The 23,209-nt window shown below is 41.0% G+C and overlaps 1 protein-coding gene across 1 annotated transcript in view; it reads left to right on the top strand.

Moving 5' to 3' along the window:
* The window catches only part of STT3B (STT3 oligosaccharyltransferase complex catalytic subunit B), a 213,079-nt gene extending 190,413 nt beyond the window's left edge, over positions 1-22,666 (top strand). Inside the window, exons 15-16 of the mRNA XM_069212000.1 lie at positions 5,501-5,713; positions 20,648-22,666. Of these exons, the coding sequence (XP_069068101.1) occupies positions 5,501-5,713; positions 20,648-20,728 (294 nt within the window). The 3' untranslated portion in view covers positions 20,729-22,666. The remainder of the gene's footprint in view (positions 1-5,500; positions 5,714-20,647) is intronic.
* The last annotated feature ends 543 nt before the right edge of the window (positions 22,667-23,209 follow it).

Here is a 23,209-nt window from a genome sequence, read left to right as displayed (position 1 = left end):
GTAAGTATTGGATGCGCAGTTTTAAAAATTATCTAATTGCTATAGACGTTGTTGAATACAGTGCTACCAGGAAATTTGCTATTTCACAATTCGGTACTGAAGGACAAAAGATTTTTGACAACCTACCTGAAATTTCGCCACCTGGAGAGAACTCATGAGACACAGATAATTGGAGCGTGTATGTGAAAGCAGAGAAGACTGACAGCATTTTTCTTAAGAATCAAGTGTAGTTTTAGAATGGTTAAATTTTTTATTCAGGGAAACAATCTGCCTGTGAAAATATAGACCAATAAGTAGCAGCACTATGAATTTTGGCAAGTGTAATTTTGAAAATGCTATAGGTAGTATCTTAGCGATCAAGTTGAATTGAATTGTTTTTCTAAAACTAATCAAGAACACCTTTTATTTTGCACCAATTCTAGTGTAGATGAAACTATAAAAAAAAATAAAAAAATTGAGGTATAGAACGTTCAGCACAGTCGGTAAAAGTATTAGCAGGAGCTAATACATCTGTTGGTGCATCTTGCAATTCTAAGAGTATGAATGTAAATGTAATTGCGGTTTAATAGACGCTTGAGAGGTATAAAAGTAACAAAATTAGTAAGACTAATGCGTGTTACTCTGGTATTGGAACTTTCATAGATTCACATGCTTAATCCTTCCCCATCGTCAAGATGGGAGACCTCTGTGTAATACAGAAGCTGTGCCCAATTGCATATTAAACATTAAATGCATTAGGCCTCTAAATTAGAAACCTATCACAGTCCTTTTGTGAAAAAGGACCAAACTCCAAAGATAACCAATCAGATCACACCACCCTCTAGAATCCCCTTGTGAGGAGCTGTCTTCCCTCAGATTTTTCCAAGCATTGGTGCTGTAACATAGTTAGCTCGGAGAGAATGAATGCGAGCTCCCCAGGGGAGGAGGGTGGGTCGCATGTGAATCCGCCAGTGTTTTGGCAAGGATGTCCTTGCAATCCCTAAGTATGTCTAAGCGGACAAATTTGTTGAATTCAGGAGCCAAGGCGCAATAGGCTTAGAGATTTGGGATCTGGGTGTCTTACTTGTCCACTGCCATTTTATGTCAATGAATTGACAATACGAAGTATACAGTGGCTTTTTGCAACAAGGTTGCTTTCCGAAACTGAAAGAAGATACAGTATTACTGAAAGGGAAGCCCTTGCCTGTACTTGGGCAATTGAAAAATGTAAAGTATATTGAGTACCTCAAACGTGCTCTATGTACTGACCAATAGGCCCTTAATGTATTTGTTGTGTGACCAAGGTACTGCATCTCCTTCTTAACTGATAAGAATTCTTTCAAAGATTCTAAAATACAATTTTGATGCAAGATACGCCAGAGCAGATTGTTTATGTGGACTTTCTGTGGTAGAACAGGAAAGTGGTCAGGATGAGGACTTATTCGGAAATGTGTGTGGTAGCTGCTCTGGATGTTGTTAACAAATGTCAAGGTTCAATATTGGAGAGTGAATGGAACAATGCATGTGCTGCTGATGATGAAAGTTTAGGAAAAGTCCAACAATTTGTGCAACAAGGATGGCCTTTGGTGAGACAGTCTATAGGAGAATTGTGTTGTATTTAGCTGATCAGCTCACCTTGAAGTCTAATATTTTATTACGCAGTGAAAACATTTTTGTAGCCAAGGCATTGAGATTTAAAATAATTGGATTAGGATCCACATCCAGAAAACATTAAGATGTTATATTTGGTGGCCTTATATGGAGAGTGAAGTGGATGCATGTATCAACATGTGCCAGGAATGCATAATGTCCAACATAGTGTCTCACAAACATTGGAGATTGAATGATACCCCTTTGATCAATACACCTATGCCCAAAGGTCCATGGAAAAAATTTGCTCTTGATTTTGCCGGAACCAGTTCAGCATTAACAGGCAAGCATTTTATAGTAGTTACCGATTATTATTCCAAGTGGATTTACTATGCCTTTATGACTGAGATTTCTCCCCAAGTGGCTATTACATTTTTAGATAAAATATTTAGCTTGGATGCGTACCCTGAAGAGTTAGTCACGGATAATGGTGTACAGCTTGATTCAGAATCTATTGAATTATTTTTAAAAATAAGGGTATTAAACATCATAATGTACCTTATGCACAAAGCAAATGGATGGTGCTGTGAAAAGGCTAAGCTGTTTATTGAAATAGGGAATTCAAACTGCTGTGACTTGTGGGAAGGATTTAGAGAAGTTCATTCGTAGCAAGGTATAAGCATATCATAATACTCCACATAGTGTAACACACATAGTGTAACAGCGGTGCCAGCTATTAATTTGGTGAAAGGAAGGCAATCCTGCACAAGACTGTGCCCTAACTGGTTGAAGGATAAAGTTCCTACTAATTGTGATAAAATAGTTGATTTGAAGAAAGTGGATTCTGAGGTTAAACAAGTTCAGGGGGAAAAAAGACCATGATTCCAGAAGCCATACAAAGTTGAGTGATGCAAACGTGGGATCTTGGGTGATATTAAAAGATAGGAGGCCCAGAAAGTCAAAAACACTCATTTTAATGGACCATTCAAAATTTTAAAAGTAGCACTCTCCTGTCAAGTTAGAAGATGGATGTTGATGGGCTATAAGAAATGTAATTCTTCTAAGTGACTTTCAGTGCATGGTAATTGAGAATAAATTGCAGCATCCAGGAAACACATTTTCAACTGCTGTTAGGGAATGGTTAAAAAGAGGTGGTTCTCCTATAAACAACACTATTGATGCCACAGCTAGCGATGTTCCTGAAAATGATTAACTCCACGGTTAGAGGTAGTTTTGGAAACCCCAATTCTTTGCAGAGCACTATTGTGGCTAATGACACCATGCCACGCTGTAATGATGCAGTTAATGTATCTAACAGTGAAGATGAAGTTATCATAAGGAGTGGTAGATTATCTAAGAAATCAAAATACTTGTCAGAATTTCTCAACATGGTTTTAGGTTGAGCATAGCAGCATTCAAGTGCTGCTTTTCGACCTGTTGTAATTTATTCTGTGGGATTTAACCACACCCATCTCATGCCCATCACTCATTTGTTCCTGGGCTTGCCTTTCAGCCATCCCTTGATGTCATTGGTAAAGGCTTTGTTTGTCCTGCCTAGAGGCTCTTTTGTTACGCCTTGCAGACTGACCCTGCTACATGGATTATTGCACAATTGCCAATATACTTTCGGGAGGGCGAGCTACTTTTTTCTTTAGTCTTGTTGCGTCACGCTCCATGGTGTTTTGAGAGTGAACTGTACAAACTTGATCGGTGGTATTGGAGCGCTCGTTACATTGTATACACTGTTACTTAAGTAGAGTATTTTCAGTTTTGCTTTTGTCTCTCTGCTTCATGGCTTTCAACAAACCCCTGTAATTGGTAAATGCGTTACCTAAATAAAAACACAGAAATCATCAAAGCAGCTCTCCCGGCACAGCAGGAGAGCCGATACTACAGTATTCACTGCATTTGGGGAAACTCACCCCATAATGGTCTGCAATCATTCTTTTTCAAAACGTGTTTGCCCATAACTCAGCCTGTGGTGGTCCCAGGACAATGGAACCACCGCCACAACATTCTGCACAACACACTTTCTGTCAAGGTCATCTCTGGGTCCCCACACTAGGTTAGTTGAAACCTGAAATAACCCCTCCCACCTTTTTTTTTTTAACCTTTTTTTTTTTTTTTCCACAACTGAGTGTAGTTTGTTTTAGGGGCATTGTTCGTAATATCATTGCAGTAGGCTTGCTAGTTCTGAAAATGTGTAATGCACTACGTTTTCCGGCAGCTAAATATGTTTGCTCTGTATTTTTTCATTTTGTTTTCATGTGGTTAATACCCTATAGGGGTTACCTATATGGTCACATGACCATTTTTCTTGGAAATGATATTTTTATTGTGGTGTCCTCCTGGGGCTGTTCTGACCATTACAGTGAACAAACTACAATATTCGCAGCTCTTGGAAACTCACCCCATAATGCTTTGCAGGGCATTCCTTTTACAAAACATTTTTGCTCATAACTCCGCCTGTGGTGGTCCTAAGACAATGGGGCCACCTTCGAAACATTCACGTCGTGCTATTTCTGTCATCTCTGGGTACCCTCACTAGGTTAGTGGGGACCCCAAAATAACAACCCTTCTCGCCATTCAGTATATTTTTAAGCTCTTATGGCTGGAATTTTTGTTTTGCACCTGGGAGTAGTTTGTGTTTTAAGGGCCTTGTTTGAAAAAATATTCCAGTAGGCCTACTAGCCCTTTAATTCTATGCAGGGCCACTGGAATTAGTTAGCAGAAAGGACCAAAATATGCGATAGGGTTGACCAATTTATTTTGCAACAAAGTCCAGTTAAGCATTACACCAAGAGCTCCAACTCAAGTAAATGTGAGACCTATTACATTGCTGCAAATGCTTGTCTTTATTTCCATTCTATTTATGGCTGTTCATTTGTCATTAAATTAGTATTTGCATTTTTTAATTCTTCATTATAAGAGGTCTGTGTAGTATTCTAGTAATATTCTATATCCTATGTTAGTATTCTATATTCTTTGTGGCACTGTTATTTGAGTGCATCTTATGGGGGTTATTCCATGTTCTGCATTCTGGTCTCTGTTAACGTGGTTCACCAACACAGTTCCTTTCTGGACATAGAGTTGAAAGGACGCCTCAGGATGGGCTCTGCCATATAGCATATTTATGAATAAACTTCAGTGCTCTACGCACTGGACATGTCCATAATTTATGTCTCCTTGGTCATCACCACTACAGATCCATTTGAAGAGTATTCTTTTAAACAAATTAGCCATAGGCAACCCAAAAGTTAAAACTTCAAAGCAATGTATTGTTGCCACGTTTTACTATGTACAAAGACCCCAAAAAAGTTCACACCCATCTTAAAACCAAGAGGATGTACTATCTACCAGACACACTGTTACTGAAGTAAATAACTTTTTTTTCAGCCGTTCATGAATGAACTCAAGAGGTTGTAAACATTTTGGGTAAATGACTCACTTGAAAAGTGATGTAAGATCACACACAACCTTTTTGAAACAAGGATGCAGTGGTGGTCTACCTATAAAACTGTGTCTATAAGAAGGCCCATTAGATTTCCATATATAGTTGTGCTATTTGATGATGAGCTTGGTGTGATATTGTAGGCAGGGCTCCATACATGAGAAAACGGAGACCGCATTTGCAAATCAATATGGCCAATTAATTGTTTTTTAAATAAAAAATAATAGCCCTTTAAAACACTACCTTACGGTGATTGCCCTTGAACTACTCAGCTCATATCCAGGCTGTACTAAAAGATTACTTGCCGTTGTCATCTGTAAATGATAATGGTGAAGTTGAGGACAATGTTGTGTAGATTGTGCTGTACAGCAAATTTGTAGTTTTGTTGGAATCATTTTATAATGTTTTTACAATATTTCTATTGATGACTGCAGTGTTTAAATTCGTCTTGGATATTTTGTCCTACCTTTACCTATTCAGCTTGACTTTCGAACACCACCTGGCTTTGATAGAACACGGAATGCTGAAATTGGGAACAAAGACATTAAATTCAAGCACTTAGAAGAAGCTTTTACATCTGAACATTGGCTGGTTAGGATATATAAAGTGAAACAACTTGACAACAGAGAGACACTGGATCATAAACCTCGTGTTACAAATATTGTACCAAAACAGAAGTATCTATCCAAGAAGGTAGGTGTCCATTAACGTACTCTGATTTTCATTTTCTGTGTATTAATTTAATGCACTTAGTCATTTAATAGTATTCAGTATACATTTTAGGAGCGATTACTTTTTAAGTGTGCCTATTGAATGTCACTTGTAGTATTTCACTCCAAGCTCTTTGGTTATGATGTTAACAGGATCTTCTAGTATGGAGGAAAAACATCACTTATTTTCACACGGTCATATATATCTAATGGTCAGCAACAATAGGCATTCAAGAATGTATATTGTGTTTTTATGACCACTGCTTAGATTTTGAGAGCTGTTGTGACATTACTCACCTGATGGCTGCTTTAAAGGCATATTTGCAAGCTAGTGAAAGTGCTGATTTTTCCAGTGGCTAAGTGAGAGAAACAAGCAAGCGTGATGCTCTATAAATGGAGTTTAACTTTGATGGACAGATAATTTGGCATTCTGTTTTTCATTGTTGCCACAGTTGAAACTTAATTTACGAAAATTATTTTGAAAACAGACATTTGATTTAATGGTAACTGTTTGTAAATCAGTGGCTTCATTCCATCATCCCATTACAAGATATATTTCCAGTGACAGCTCCTCTATGGTGGGGGAGAATTTGCTGCCCCTTCCCCTCCAAAGGCACAACCCCCCCCCCCCCCCCCCTTCTCCCCCCCCCCCCCCCCCCCCCCCCCCACCACACACACACACACACACACACGCACCACCACACACACACACGGCAGCCTCTGCAAAACATTTTAGCACCAAAACGATAATAAACTGTTTATTGTCGCTTTGTTGTTAAAGGGGTGGGGTGATGGGGGTTGATGGGGACAAGGGGAGTGCACACACATGCACACTGTGCTCTCTCCAGCCCAGCACTGTGTTGCCGGGCTGGAGAGATGAGTCACAGGCTCCCAGTTTGCCTGGGAGCGCCCTGGCTGGGCTCTCCGGCCAGTCTGAACGCTGTTTTCATGCAGCATTAGGATTTGATGCCGGGCAGGCTGGGAGTCTGTGCCTCCAGTGACCAGGAAGGAGGAGCAGCGGCGCGGCAGCAGCAAGGTAAGTAAGTTTTTATTTTTACTATTTTAAATTTTATTATCCCCCTCTGCCCCCTGCCATGTGCCACCACGCCGCTTTTGACCCCCACGAGCAACTGTTTATTTCATAGGAAACCATTAGTGCAAGGAAATATAAACAATAGCTATTTAAAACATGTAAAAGCCAAGCAAAGGGAAAGAATTCAAGTGTTTGTAGTGTTAGTTTTATTCCCTCCATTTGTATTTGCAAATAGCTGCAACATGTTTAAATTATTTAACAGCAGAACTAAAGTGAACATGTCCTAATTCCAAATGTGTATTTAGTGTTAAAATGTACAGCTATTAAACGTAATGATTAGTGAGGGTAATGTATGCAGGGCTGCCAGATTAGTCCCATGTATGTCATTTACCTTGTTTTGGTCCTGAGCGTCCATTTAAAAAATGACAGTGTTCTGGGGGTTGTTTGCTTCAACTTAACCTTGTTACCTGAAGATTATTTCTTACGATAAAGACATGTTCAGTGCACTTTCACCATCTGCCAATACATTTATTTTAGCAAACATGCAAAGAATGGAAGCAACTTAAAAGGAGCACCACATTGTCAGCGGCATGAGCTTGCTGTTTAAGCAGGTTCTTCGCCCTCATATTCCATTTGATATTCATGCAAGTTAGAATTTATCTGCTCATGTGCAAGATACCAGAGAATCACTAATGCATTTACTAAACTTTTCTTGAATTCAGAAAACAATTCCCACAATGAAGAAGTAGGATTACATATAAGCAACTGTTCCTTCAAAAACAGTTATCTTAATTATAAATTGACTGAGTGTTAAATAACACATTGCATCTTACTTGTATAGGAATTTTGACTAATGTGTTCTTCAGATAATGCCCCCATATTTTGAATTTTGTGCAAATAGATAATCTTGTATCTTTGATTTCGTCTTGTATGTAATGGGTAGAGTTTTTTTCATTACTTGCTTCTCTGCTTGCAATAAGATTTACAAGAGGTATGTCACTGGTATTTAAAAAAAAAAAAAAAAAGTGTGTGGCCTGGGAGGCCAAGATGGCACATTAAGAGGGCTCCAATTGTTCCGCTTGGTAATAGTGTTTAATGCTTGCTGGCAGACTCTTTACTAGGGATTAAAGTTATTTTATGCAGAATTGGGCAAGGACTGTGGCAGAATCAGAGCCCCAGTTCATAACTTGCTACAGTGTGAGATGCACAAGATCCTGACCGAGATGGATTCAGTGCCCATGATCAGACCCAAGTGATCTGGAGGCAGATAGCACAAGGCCTCCTTGCCTTTGTGATGGTGAGCCGCGCAAATGGCCAAGAGAAGGTACTGTCTTATTTCATTAGACCACAATCAGAAGCTATGGTATTGAGGAGTTTAGGGTGGGTGTGTGTGGGGGGGGGGGCGGGGGGTAGAATCTTGGGGGCATGAATAATAGTGTTTTCTAACACTAAGAGCCGGGAGACTGATGTGAGCCCTGCACCTGTACTGAACCTACCTGAGGGTGTGAGCCGGGGCTAACTAGCTGTGGGCCCCCAATATATCCACTGTTGCCCTCTGCACGTCTGGATGTCCCAACCTCCTTGTCTGCTACTGGGCAGGACGGAGACACGTGGGTGGTTTCCCGGTTCACAGCATAACCGAGGAGATTGCAGATCAACAGGGTTCCCTATACCACCTGATTGAGGCATCCATGGATGTATAGATTTCCCCACGGCCCTAGAAAGAACCGAAACGTTGAGACTTGGACTGAAGGTGGCCACTTTTAACAGCTAGTAAGGCATGAACTCACCGAGGGCCTAAGCCCACTGAGATCTTTTTGCCTTGGGTCCTTCATAATGATACTCACTACTATTCTTGGCACCCTAAGGAGGCTTCTTTCAGACAAAGGCACTCTAAATCCCCTGTGGCAGCCCCTTCACCCCACCCAGAAGACTAGGGCAACTATACACACTAGCACAGATGAGAGGACCCTGTCCTTGGGCAAGGAAAAGTCAGTGCAGGCTCCGGCAGCCATGTGAGAGACGAAAATAGCTTGCAGACTGCTGTGACCTCCAGTACAAGCAGGTCAGCATCCTCATGGGATGCCCGCTGTGGTCACCCACTGCACAGACGATTAGGATGTTTCTAGGGCTGCTACCAGAGATGGAAAAGTACAATGACTGGCGAAGGACCCTCTTTTTCAACCATAGTAACCATGGTGCTTGAGCACTGTTGACTCCTACAGCAGCATATCCTGCTGTAGAAACCACTACTGGTTTTTGAGGACTCTGAAGGCACCACCATCTTGGGAAGGATCGACTGTACCTCCAAACACCCAGATGAAAATAGACCGATCTACTCTCCCATTGGCAAACTCATCTGAACTGGACACAGGAAGGCGATAGTCAACAACCCTCTCTCCTACCCAGTATGGATGCTATATTGCAAACAGTCCAAGCTTATCGCTTTGCACTGGAAACTAGAAGGAGGGACAGATGTTGCGCTTCTCCGACAAAACTTTCGCAGTGTTGTGGACCAAGTCTGATTCAGAGGCCTGGATCACTGAATTAGAAGATGCTGTCATGTGGTTGAAGTGCAGTTTCTTGTTTCCATGCAGAATCCCAGTCCCTAGAAGAAAGAGCTGAAGATGCTGAAAATAGAGCATGGAGAAATACTTTTTCTTTGGCTTTCCAGAAGGAGCGAAAGGATGCAACTCTGAAACATTTCTGGAAAACTGGTTGACTCCTGGATCCCACCAGACACATTATCGCCCTGTGTTGCCCACAGGGCCCTAACCTAACAGCCCCCTCCAGGAGCCCCACCTCAGCCTATCATTGCTAAGGTATTAATCTATAAAGACACGGATGCAATCCTCAAAGGAACCAGAGCAAAAGGGAAATTGTTCTACCAAGAAGTTGTATTATGAATTTCCCTACTAGAGCTTTCCAGAAACAAATTAAATTGTTTCCTGTCAATCAGAAGATCTGTTATGGCATGCTGTGTTATGGCAAGTATGATATGTTTGCTTTGCATGTATACGCTAGGCATACTTGGAATGTATGATTATATGTATGCTTTGCATGTATGGTCTATATTGATAAACTTTTTAGAGAGCTAGCTCCCTAATGAGTATTGTGGTGCTAAATTTACCTGAAAGATGAGGCCAACTTTAGAGTGCAGCTCAAATGCTTTCGTAAAGAACAAGGTTTTTAAAGCACTTCTGAAAGTTTTTAAATCTGTGATGGATCGAATAAGCAATTGGAGAGAGTTCCAAGCAGTCGGAGCTAGCACAGAGAACCTGTGTGCTATGAACTTGAAGTACATGCTGATGTTTCCAGTCCAGGTAAAAAAGCCCTCTATGTATCATGCTTCATCTTCTTTAACTCGCACACAGCAGCTTGGGATTGGGTTGCAGAAAAAAAGACCATAACAGCTGCCCCAGGCAAGAGGAAACTGAAAACAACCAAACGGTAAGTGATGAACCGCCTAGCAAAGGAAAACGAAGAAGACCTGAATTGCATCCGTAGAAAGAGACCCGAACAGAGAGGACAGACTCTTCAAATTTAGAAAGGCAAATTTCCTGAGGGATTGGAAACATGCTTCACTCAATCACATAGACCTCCTGAAGCCTCAAATCCATTGTTGGTTCAACCCCAGTCCTTGGGCCCATGATGACTCAACCACCCAGATGTGGGCAACCTACTTGACTATACTTCACAATTTATGCATCTGGATATTCGACTACCTTAATCATTCCTTTTTCCCCTGTTGCTACCTAGCCTGCCTCCTCTCAGTTTTCATCGTTTGTGCTAGCAGCGAATAGCCTTCCCTAATGATTTACTGTTAGGTATGATTGGAAGACTATTTCCTCATTTGTATCAACAGCTAGTTCGTAGCAAAATGGGGACGCTTAGGGTGACAGGTGTTTCTAGGCTGTAAGTATTTGGTGAGGCGGGAGGGGAAGGTGGGTTTCCTGGTTCTGATAGGAAGGTAGTTACATTAGATCTTCACTCGGCGCTCTCATCCTTCAAGGCACACACAATCCACTTGCTTTAATCTGAAACCTCCCGAAGACTGCCTGCTTTGACAGTCCTTCGAATGTAAAGAGATAAGCTGTTAACCTTCCTTACGTGGCCCACACGGCCATTGGACATACGAGGTCTCAGTGACTACATCAAAAGGACGCAGTCCATTAAATTTGCCAAATGCCATGACCCATCAGCTCTCTTCCAACAGGAGCCCCACTTCCTGGGTTCACATTTTCCTTTCCTGGGTAGACTCCGATCACGATACAGAAAAGGTCGGGGCATAGCTATATTAGTACACAAATCCCTTGGTGATCACGCTAGTCTCTGACAATACACCGTTCAGATATTTAACAATTGGCAGTCAGATGGAAGGAAAACACTGGCTTTGTCAGCATATGTATATTCCTCCACAACTTTCCTATCTCCAGGATAACCGTGAGTTAGACTAAGCTGTCACAAAGCACCACTGTTGAAGATGGGGGATTTCAAAGCAGTCACGGGTCCAACTTTTTACTTGGGAAGTTCAAAGGAAACCAAGAACAAAGTAAGAATAATACTAGCACACTTAGACGGATTGATACAGCTCTGCAATGTGTGGTAGGTCTAGCACCCCTGAGAGTGAAAGTACACACACAGACATCAGCTGCCTATAGATCTGTGTCCAGAAAAGGCTACCTCTTTTTACCTGTAGCAGATAGACCGATATGATGAGAAAAACTGTCCTTCCCCAGGGTATATCTGACCACTCTCAAATACTCTTACAAATTGGCACCCCTAACACAGGAGTCTGCCCAGTGTGGCGATTCAGTGCAATGAACCTAACCGACGTGCTTGCCCAAGGAAGTTAAAAGCTACTTCAAATGCAACAAAAGGTGTGGATTGCCCCAGTACATTAAGGGCAACAGGGAAAGCTGTTCTGCAGTTGAGCAAAGGCTTATGTAAAAGAGAAGGGAACAGTACTAGAATCATGTTGTATCTGACCTCTCAGCTAAATTTATTCGCCTAGAATACGATAACCTCATTAAGCAGGACAACACCAGTTTGAGTCGATAAAGCTTCTTTACGACTGCACTACTTAGATGAAGCTAGGCAGTCTTAGATGGCTTCCAAGAATTTACAAAATGGGAGGTAAATCTAGAAAACTTATCATTGCTAGCGCACCATTAACACTGTGGGTCAGGGTGATCCCTAGTATTCTAGATGTGGAAGAGACAAAAGTAATCGGTGCCCGAGAGATTGACTCTGTCTTCACCTCCTATCACCATGCTTTAGGTGAGAGGAAGATAAACCTCTTGTGGAATACCTTCCCCTAGCACCTCTATCTACCGTAGACAAATAATCTTGAGCAAGATTCCTTGGCAGAAGAGATGAAGGAGGTGATCGATGATTTACAATCGAGCAGATCTCCCAGGCTTAACGGATTCCCTATCAAATATAAGAAATTCAGTTGTTCCTTCTCTTTTTTCGAAACTTTATCAAGAGGCTGTGAGCATAGGTTGGTTCTTACCTGAACTAAATGTAGCAGCAATAGTAGTTCTCCAGAATCCTAGCCATCCACCAGAAAGCTCTGTCAAATCGCCCGATATCCTGATTTAATGCAGAGGTTAAGGTCTTCCCCAAACATTTTGCCAAATAACGAGTGATTGGTTCTTTAATTCATCCGGACCAATGAGCCTTCATCCTAATTACCAAATAATTGTGTGTTTTTTGTTTTTTAAAATAATTTTGGAGTCTAAAGTTGCCTGTAGCTATTGCATGCTACATTCATAGGACTTCAGCCAACCATTTTGAGCCCTTAATTTATATAATATGTTGTGTTTCTAATGGAGACCTTGCATCTGACATTCAATCAAGTAACCAGTTCGGACATTTCACAATATTTTTCATAGGCCATGGTAAAATTTCCTTCTCAGAAATCTGAAGTACTTCATATATTTCCTTTTATGACACTTGTTTTTCAACATAATTTAGCTGTTTCAAGACTTAAATAGCATCTTAAGACTGAGTCGTCATTGAGGGGACCATATCACATATGCTATAATGGTCCATATCATTTATATTTTATGCCAGTGAGGCCCTATTCTAATCGTATAGCTACCATTTGCATGCTTTTCCTCCTTTGCAGATGCCTGTGCTAAAGTCTTCTCCATAATATGTTTGCAGTTCAAGGTGGCAGAGAAAGTACATTCTGGGCCATATAATTATAAAGGAGGAATTTTTGCTTTATAAACATTTTTCACCCTGCGCTCTGCTTACCCGTGGTTGTGTAAAAAAACAAAAACAAACAAAAAAACAGTCAAGGGTATCTAATATTGACACAGCTCTTATGTATCTAATAGCCCTTTTTCCTGGGAAAAATTACTACAGCCTTTTTGTGCTTTAAATAACCATTGAAATATCATATTTTAATAGGTTTCCCCACCAGATATCAAAATTAAACAAATCTTGATCTGCAGTGTAATTTGTGAATGTAAGCATGGAATGTTATCAGTAACCCAATTTAAGTAATTTCCAGTAAAATTACATTATGAGCATATATTGAGCAAAACAATCCTTTACCCAGATTATTGGAAAATTAGTTTATTCCCTCCAAGACCCTGGGGGCTAGGGGGTTGGCAGCAGTATACAATGACAATAGGTTGGGAGTAAGCACACATTTTCAGTGTGTATGTGTGTGGAATAAATATTCTGTCCAGCAATAGCCTCACTAATTTTCCTTTGTGTGCCAAACAACTATGTCCTGGTGTGCTGCTTTTCTAAAAACGTACTGTTCCATTCTTATTTCATTAACCAAAGACCACAAAGGTGGTCTTTCAAAAATGAATTTGAAGACTACACACCCAGACTACTAATGCTATAATATGGTGTTTGCTGACTTTTTGGAATAAAATAAATATCTAAATAATAAAGAAATAAAAACGAGCTGCAGTAGTTTGTTGCAAGTCGTGATTACATTTTATTAAGATTATGTGAAGATTATTTTTGAACCTCAAAAAGGAATTCTCCACTTGGGGAACAAGTTCTGCCCCTCCAGGGCAAGAGGCAAAAACCAGTCCAGTGTATCTACAATGTACATATTAGGGTGATATAATCCCTTAAATGACTCTCTCAAGCTTAACTTGCAAAGACTGGCATATGCTTAGTGGTGGTTCCGATGATGCCAGGAACAATAGACAAAATTGAAGTGCCATTCTTCTGTAATGTAGAGGGCATTTTGTACCAAACGTTCATTACTTTGCCTCTTTATACTAATTAAATGAGAATAGTGAACATCCGTTCTATGTCCATTGCTTAAACAGTCAGGATCATTACGGTTCATAATAATGATTTTGTTCTTTTTCCTCTTAAATAATTAAGATAATTGTCAATTCTCAAATGCCAATATAGCCTCATGAAAGTGTAATTATTTCATCTTGGTGAGAAGAGCTAATTAGGGAAGTTACGTAAAATCTGTAAATCATGGTAACTCCCAAGCATTGTATATGTCTGATTAGGACAATAAATAAGAAAGACCATTTATACAATGCATTAAGGGCTCAATTCAATAGTTTGTTGGTGTTCCTTTGGTTCACACTTTGACTTGATGATTTTATTCACCACACTCATTTTGTTTCTCACATGAGTTATGTCCTTGTAGTACAATGATGCTATTCTGTTGATCAACTGAATGACTTACTGTGCCAACACAATTTTGATCCTGCCCAGGCAGTTTTCACTCTCTTGGATTTTGCTCTGATTTGTACAGTTGTATTGCAGCGCTTGGGTGCCATCATATTGCTACTAGATATTAAGTGGGTAGAATGAGAGTCATTCCAAGCCTCCCACTCTGTGACCCTAGCTGCACCCACGCTACTTTGTTCAAGACTGCAAATAACTCGGGCAGAGTGAGATACAAACTCTGGCCCGGGTTATGCGGTTACCCCTGACTCTGGAGGGAAAGCTCTGTCCTAGGAGTGTGGGGTGATTAGGAGGGAATCGGACACCAGTGCTTACTCTGTAACTTAGGACTTGTGGTAGTGTGCGAAGTGTGGGGTTCTCCAACACAGCCACACTTGGAACGATGGACTATGAACATGGATGGACTGGTGTGTGAAACCCGAGCAGTTTTTATATGAAGAGTTGGGATGTCCAACCAAATTCCAAAAGATCTGGGGCACATGGCAGACTTACCTTTGCAGATTATAGTAGTATGGATGTACCAAAACCCCAGGAGGATACGATCTACCTGGGAATGCCCTTGCCCTTCACTGCGCCACTTGCATGGCTATAATTGAAAATCAGTGCACTAATATGGCTGGTGTATCATTTGCCCACTGGGTCGCTCTTCACACTTTTCAGGATGTATTGATAGTGTCTTATTTTGTCATGCCAATGCAGAGAACTTTAAAAAATAAAATGAAGAAACCCTAGCTACTTCTTGAATGTGTGTGAGAAAGTACTTGTTAGATATAGTTGAAATGAGTCTCTTGCACAGACTGTCAGTACCAGCAAGAAGTATTGATCTGCTGTGAAAGCCTTCAGCCATAGGTGTAGAGGCCGCCTCTTTGGCCTATAAGTGCCTTAAGCAGAATGGTTCTACTAAAAAGTACTGTGAAGGCTTTCAGGGTTAGTTTCCTAGATCTGCACAGAAAGTATGATGCTAGGTGGGACTGGCCTGCAGGGCAATCTGGCAGTTTTTAGGCTCTTCGTGGACCTGTTGTATGAATTTTACTATTGTATTCCTTGATACTACCAGAAGTATTGTCTGTGACAAGCACGAATGTATGCAGTACTTCTTTCATGCCTTGCAAAACACCTGTGTAATGTCTTTACAAGTTCAGAACTGGCCCGATTGCCAAATATGGGCCACGGTTTTAGGTATCTCATTCGCAAATGGGGGGAAACTTTTATTTTGGAGTGTGGGTCTATTTTCTGCCCCAGTCCGACCCTAGTAAGATTGCAAGAATCCCTTCACCAGTACTTCAGAAGTAGAAATCAGAGGAAGCTTTTCTAACTGGATTTCGCTCACACGGGGCTTGGCTACCTGCGTCTGAAAGGTGTTTCCTTCTTTAGTATCCAGTGTATGCAGGACTACGTCCAAGAAACATTTTAACATTTTTGTAACAGGATTGTTTTGAACATTAGGTCCTGCAAATTGAATCGTTTGTTGGGTGTGTGAAACTGCATGTGAGGAATCAGGGTGTGATGTGGATAGAAGCCAGTAGTTCTAACAACTAGACGGAAACACTAAGTTCCTTTTTGTTGTTTTCATGGCCGTACTTAAGTTTCGCATTTTTTAGTTAGTTGCCGAAGTCCGAATTGGGTGACTGATCCAGGTGTCGGTTCCAAGGTTAACAAATTCGTCCCAGAACTAATGGTCTCCTTCCCTTAAGTAATTTTTTCACCAAATAATTTTGCAGGATTAGAATGCAGCACAATAAGCACAAGTGGGCATCATTACGGATAGTTTCTTCTAACACTCTTTTTATCGCCACATTTTCTCATCTTGGTATATTCCCAATTTTCCATTCCGCTCACTCAGGTTTCAGTTTCTTCCCTCAATCCTCAGTTTTTTCTGCGCATCTCTGGCCACAGTCATTTCCTCGTGCACCGAATAATTCTGTCCCTCTCCCTCTATCATGCTCTCTTGGTATCCCTGTTAGTGCCCCCTCATTCTCTTTTTTTTTTTTTTTCTCCCCCATTGTTCATCTTTTCTGACTCTATCCTTTTAGCCCATCATTTCCTTTCTCTTAACATGTTTTTTTTTGTCTGTCTTTTCTGTCAACATATGTTGCGCTGCCAGGCTTTTTACCTTTCCTACATCCTCATCTTGCATTTTTTCTTCCTTTTTTCCCGGTTTTCTTTTGGCCTTGCGGTTTTGTCACTTTGTGGTCTACTGCCTTCTTTCGGTTTCTTTCTCGATGCACGTCGTCTCATCCCCGTTATCTGCTGTGGTAGTTTTCTTACATTCATTTTTCCTTCTTTCAACTCTCATTTTTAATTCTATGCTTATAAAGATTAAAACAAAACTATAACTCCCAGAATGCAGAGTGATTTGGCAAGTCCTCAAACGTGACTGCCAGCCATCCTCAAATGTGCCTGACTGTAACACAGGGCACAGTCATTGGTCTTGGTGGCATCAGATGGAGGTGGATTTAGATAAAGTAGTTGAGACCCTGGCATTGGGGCTCAGGGCTTTCATTGATAGGTCTCTGCAATCTGCAGGGTTAGATACATGCATTTAAACGCTCATAAGTTGATATTGTATTGGCCTTTGAAATGCACGTATAGTGATGCAGCAGGAAAGTTGTTTTAGTGCCTCTCGCGTGTCTGACATCTTACAGAGGTAAACAAAAAAAATCAAAGTTTTCAGGGTCCATTCTGATCTGAGAAAAAATGTCAACAAGAGACACTAGGAGTTAAAGCCTATGGTCACTCTGGCACACCTGGGTCTCTGAGCCCTTCCCTCATCGCACTGGCACCAGGACGGTAGCAGGAGTGCAGAACGTGCAAGTAATTTTGCCTGTGACTCTAGAGCAGGTGGGCACAGCTGTACAGCATCCATTTTAGGACATCCTCACTCCTCATCCCTACTTCTCATCCCTGATTCTCTTCCATCATCCCTACTTCTCATCCATCATATATTATCCCTACTTCTCTTCCATCATCCCTACTTCTCTTCCATCATCCCTACTTCTCATCCCTGTGTCTCATCCCTGCTTCTTATCCATCATCCCTGCTTCTCTTCCATCATCCATCATCCCTGCTTCTCTTCCATCATCCATCATCCCTGCTTCTCTTCCATCATCCCTGCTTCTCTTCCATCATCCTTGCTTCTCTTCCATCATCCTTGCTTCTCTTCCATCATCCCTGCTTCTCTTCCATCATCCCTGCTTCTCTTCCATCATCCCTGCTTCTCTTCCATCATCCCTGCTTCTTTTCCATCATCCCTCATCCCTGCTTCTCTTCCATCATCCCTGCTTCTCTTCCATCATCCCTGCTTCTCTTCCATCATACATCATCGCTGCTTCTCTTCCATCATACATCATCCCTGCTTCTCTTCCATCATCCCTGCTTCTCTTCCATCATCCCTGCTTCTCTTCCATCATCCCTGCTTCTCTTCCATCATCCCTGCTTCTCTTCCATCGTACATCATCCCTGCTTCTCTTCCATCGTACATCATCCCTGCTTCTCTTCCATCGTACATCATCCCTGCTTCTCTTCCATCGTACATCATCCCTGCTTCTCTTCCATCGTACATCATCCCTGCTTCTCTTCCATCGTACATCATCCCTGCTTCTCTTCCATCGTACATCATCCCTACTTCTCTTCCATCATACATCATCCCTACTTCTCATCCCTGCTTCTCATCCATCATCCCTACTTCTCATCCCTGCTTCTCATCTATTATACATCATCCCTACTTCTCGTCCCTACTCCCCGTTCCTCATCCCTCAGTCATACCAACACATTTTCAGTTTTGTGAAACACACCTTCACACTGATTGGTTAGGAACAGCCAATCAGTTATGAGAGAGAGCTGCATTCTTACAGCTCTGCTGCTTTGGGAAATACAAGGAACCCACAGCTAGGACCATAAATCAGCTCTTGGAGAAAGGGTTATACAGTTCACCAAAGTTCATAGAAAATGTTTCTGCTTTCAGAAAAGAAAAAGAAAACAGCTCTCAGAGATAAAAGCAGCCTCAGATGTAAACATGTTATTTGTTACAAATAAAAAGCAGGCTCAGATTTAAACATGTTGTTACAAATAAACATGAAACCAGAAAAGCTTTGGATGAACTGGATTGCACTGTCACCAGAGTTGATTTTAAACATTTTGTTTCTACATATGAAACTGAAACCAGAAAGGTTTTTGGTTGAACTGTAGATGACCTGTATAACCCTTTCTCCAAGAGCTGATTTATGGCCCAGGATGTGCACTCCTTGTATTTCCCAAACCAGCAGAGTTTTCTGCAGAGGCCTGTGCAAACAGAAAAACACTGAGTTAAATAAAATGAAATCTTGTGCAGCCTTGAATTCACTGGAAACAAACACACAGTTGCATTTCCTTTCCTCCCTCTTCACCCACCATGTGCAATGAGGAGGCTGTTTTTCATTGAAATAGAATGCAGCTCGCTCGCATAACTCTGATTGGCTGTTCCCAACCAATCAGTGTGAAGGTGTGTTTCACAAAACTGAAAATGTGTTGGTATGACTGAGGGATGAGGAATAAGGAGTAGGGATGATGGCTGAGGAGTAGGGATGATGGCTGAGGCATGAGAAGTAGGAATGATGGAAGATGGTTGAGAAGTAGGGATGAGAAGCAGGGATGATGGATGAGGAGCAGGGATGATGGATGAGAAGCAGGGATGATGTATGATGTATGATGGATGAGAAGCAGGGATGATGTATGATGGATGAGAAGCAGGGATGATGGATGGGAAGTGAGAAGTAGGGATGATGGATGGGAAGTAGGGATGAGACGCGGGGATGAGAAGCAGGGATGATGGATGGGAAGTAGGGATGAGACGCGGGGATGAGAAGCAGGGATGATGGATGGGAAGTAGGGATGAGACGCGGGGATGAGACGCGGGGATGAGAAGCAGGGATGATGGAAGAGAAGCAGGGATGATTGATGGATGAGAGGAGCAGGGATGAGAAGTAGGGATGATGGATGAGAAGTAGGGATGATATATGATGATGAGAAGTAGGATGATGGATGAGACGTAGGGATGATGGAAGAGAAACGGGGATGATGGATGAGAAGTAGGGATGATGTATGATGGATGAGAAGCAGGGATGAGGAGTGAGGAATGAGGATGCCCTAAAATGGATGCTGTACAGCTGGTCTCATCATATTCCTTCTGCCACCTTCCGCAGGCTCAGCCGGACACTTTTAACTCCTTGGTTTTAAGTTTCCCTTTACTTCCTTTCGCTACATCAGACCACTGGTGCAGCTGGTGCAGTAGCGCCGGGCCCGAGGGTGTGAGGGACTCTGTTCCCTGTGGTGGACTCTGCTCCCCGTGGTGTTGCTGTAAAGCTGTTGACATTATGTGGAGCCTTCCTCCTTCCTCGTGGACTAGGAAAAGATGATGGATGTCATCCTCCAAGTTTGCTTCCCTAATTAAAAAGTTTCTCTCCTAAAGAGAGGGTAGTGCAGGCCTTCCGATCACCCGGGCTCTGTATAGAGACAGACGGGAGGGCACGTGTTGTGCACTGCCGCAGCGTGGCCTAGAGCCTCTCACCGGAGGGGAAGGAGGCAGCGGAGGAGTTTGGTGTGACGTCACTGCGCCTTAACCCCAGTCACAGCTGTCATTTACTACATACCTGAAGGCAGTGGGGCATATATTCTTGGCGTGCGTTAAGGCCGCAGGCACCCTTTCTGCGCGGCTCCATCGGGCCCCCGGCGCTCTGGTGGTTTTCACGCTGTGAATTACATAAGGGCATTCCATACAGTGTATTCGTTTTACACGCTGTGGAGGGAAGGATTCATCTGTTGCCACTGTGAGCCACTAGGTTAAAGGGCTCCCTCCCACTTTATCCAGTGTTTGTTTTTTGAACTTTCAAGCTTTGACACGGTGTGCCCCTGCATTCAGTCTGGAATCTGTTGAACGAAACACCCTGTCATGGTTCACCAAATAGGATAGGAAGGTATAACTGCATTCATGTAGCAAAATGTGACAGGTAGGTAACGCTTACATTAAAGCTTTGAAGCTGTTCTATTTTCATCAGCAATTACATATATTTATATTTCTAAATGAGTAGTTTAGGGTTTGTGATGTTTGTTTCAGTTATTGTTGTTTAATTCTATTTGTAACGTGCAAACTGATCTTAAAATTAGAATATACTCAACTGGATTTGGTGCTTCAATGACAGTGAATTTTCTATTTATTTTTAGACTGCCAAAAGGAAGCGTGGTTACATAAAGAATAAATTGATCGTAAAGAAAGGCAAGAAACCTAGCAGGAAGGCTGCTTAAGTGCACTGTTAAGATTGCTGTAATGAAGCAGTTGTCTCTGAGATAACCAATCTTTGCCTTTAGTGCAAGTCATGTTTCACAGCAACATGAGGGTACAGAACCATCATGGTCCAGATTATTGTAAAAACGATTTCAGGCAATGTCTGATTTAAAAAGATATATAATGGCTTTTTGAGAACAGCTGTTTTAGATTTGTAATGTGAAGCACGACAGAAATACTGTCAAGTCTGGCAGTGGGTCATTGTTTTTGGTACATATTATCCTTCAAATTGGACAACAATTCGAACTTATTGCACCAAAGAACCCTGTAATTTGGTCCTTGGCACATGAATACTTGTCAGTTTTTCTCTCTGAAATAAAATCCATTCATATATTTTGTTTTTCAGATACCTAGACAGCAATATGTATAAGTGAAACGTGTAAAATATCTGACAGTAATTTATTCTTGAGTCTATTGAAGATGTAAACAATTAGGATGCAAAGCATAGTGCGTAGCAACAAATTTCTTCTCCTCTCTAAGTTGCATTTTATTTCCTTGAGGATGATGGAGACCATGCTTGAAGGAATGAGCGGGAAAGATTGATCATGTTATGTTTGTATTGCTGCTGCAAGTTAATTTAGTTGAGACTGCAAGATACAATCTGCAGTTGAGCAAAATGACCATCCTTTTAAAAAGTTGATCTCATGTCAAATATGTTTGTTGTGTTCTGTAAGGTAGTTTACCCTGTTGCCACTCTTGATAACCGTTTACCAAAAACACACATTGACATCTTCAGCACTGGAAGGTTAGATGTCGAGTCACCTCCTGGAGTACAGGTAACGTCGAAGGCTTCAGGACACTGGGCATGGTGGAGTTTTTGAGCTGAATTTGGAAAGCTAACCCAAATGTTTACTACACGTTAAAAAGTTGATAAGTTCACAACAACACGATTCAGTTGGGTGAACGAAAAAAGTCAAGTGAGCAACCTCCAGCTATTTGTTTCTGAAATGTTCCATCTGCTGTTTTTTTGGGGGGGGGATTTCTCCTGCTTCTTTTTCTTAAATTTTTTTTTTTATTGCTAAATCATTTCGTGGATTACGTTTTCTTTAGTGCTTTTATGATTTAAAAATGTTTTTGTTTGTTAAAATTTGACAATTCTGTCAAAGGAAATGCACTAAGATGTTGAAGGGGAGATTTAAAGATTTGGGTGAACATTTTTATTTTCTGATGGAATGCATTTTACAGACTTGAAATTTTCAATTTCTCAATAAAATAAGACATTTTCGAAATATATTTCACACCAGGAGACTTCACAAGTTATTTTTGTACATCAAAGTTAGCAGAGGACATCCTAGCTTGAGATTGTGTTGTAAAAACATGCAAAATAATATGTACCTGCAGTTCTTGAAAAGATGTGAAAACGAGAAAGATCAACATAGTCAAACATGACTGCCTCTCCCAGCTGAAGGAAACATAATTTCGCCCCATTTTAAAAAAAATATTTTGTTTCACAAACCATAAAGCTTCAACATGCTCTCTAGCAAGTTCACCTAGATTTGGTCAGCTGGCACCTTCAGTCTTTTTGGGACTTTGAACTTTTGTAAAAAATTTAATTCCGACAAGTTGACTGTAGGAGAAAATAAACGTATAATTAGATTTTTGTGTTAAAGTGTCTTGTTTTTGTTACTGATGTAATGAAATAAATATATGGCTGCCTTCTTTAAATTCCCATAAATGTTAGAGCATTACATTGCATTTTATAACTGAGACCGATGTGGAGGATAGAACTTTAATATTACAGATTTTGCTAGCTATTAAGAATGAATTTCAAATGTTTCTTTTTTTTTTTTTTATAAGACATTTATTGGGGATGGAATTTGAAAGAAAGCTGAATGGCCTTTAAAAAGACATCTGGAGAATATTTACTTTCAAATAAAATAAATTTTTATTGTTATGTATGTGTGGCTTTATCTGATTCTGTTAAAGGTGAGTACCTTCAATTGAAAATGCAATTCATATTCCAACTTAAGCTGACGAGATTTAGCTTTAGATTTCAAAATTGTTTATCTGCACATCTCTGTTGTTGTGTGTTAAACTAAGGATAGGTTAAATGTTTTTGCATTTGGGGAAGAATGACCCTTGTTCCTAGCATGTGTTGCTGTAGATACATATGCTCTGCATACTTCTGCTCTGCATACTTCTGCCATCTAATGTTCAGCGCAGATGTTTGCAAGAAGTTTGTTTTTGGAAGAACTTTTCAGTCACAAGATACCTCTTGACCTGTCCTGTAGTCCACAATGCACCAGCACAGAAACTTGACTTAAAATTGTTTTTTAATATCTGGTTTGTACATTATTGTGCCAGCTCTGGGACAGACAACATCTTCTCTGGAAGCTTTTGTGCTAATCATCAAGAATTTGCCCTAGTGACGGAAGAACCGGTCACCAGATCTGCGACCCTGTAGGTCTCATCTTCGAGCTGGATTGAAGCAGCTTTCTCGA

Source organism: Pleurodeles waltl, chromosome 10 (assembly GCF_031143425.1).
Source record: "Pleurodeles waltl isolate 20211129_DDA chromosome 10, aPleWal1.hap1.20221129, whole genome shotgun sequence".
Classification (NCBI taxonomy): Eukaryota; Metazoa; Chordata; class Amphibia; order Caudata; family Salamandridae; genus Pleurodeles; species Pleurodeles waltl.
This window is presented reverse-complemented; position numbering and strand designations above follow the sequence as displayed.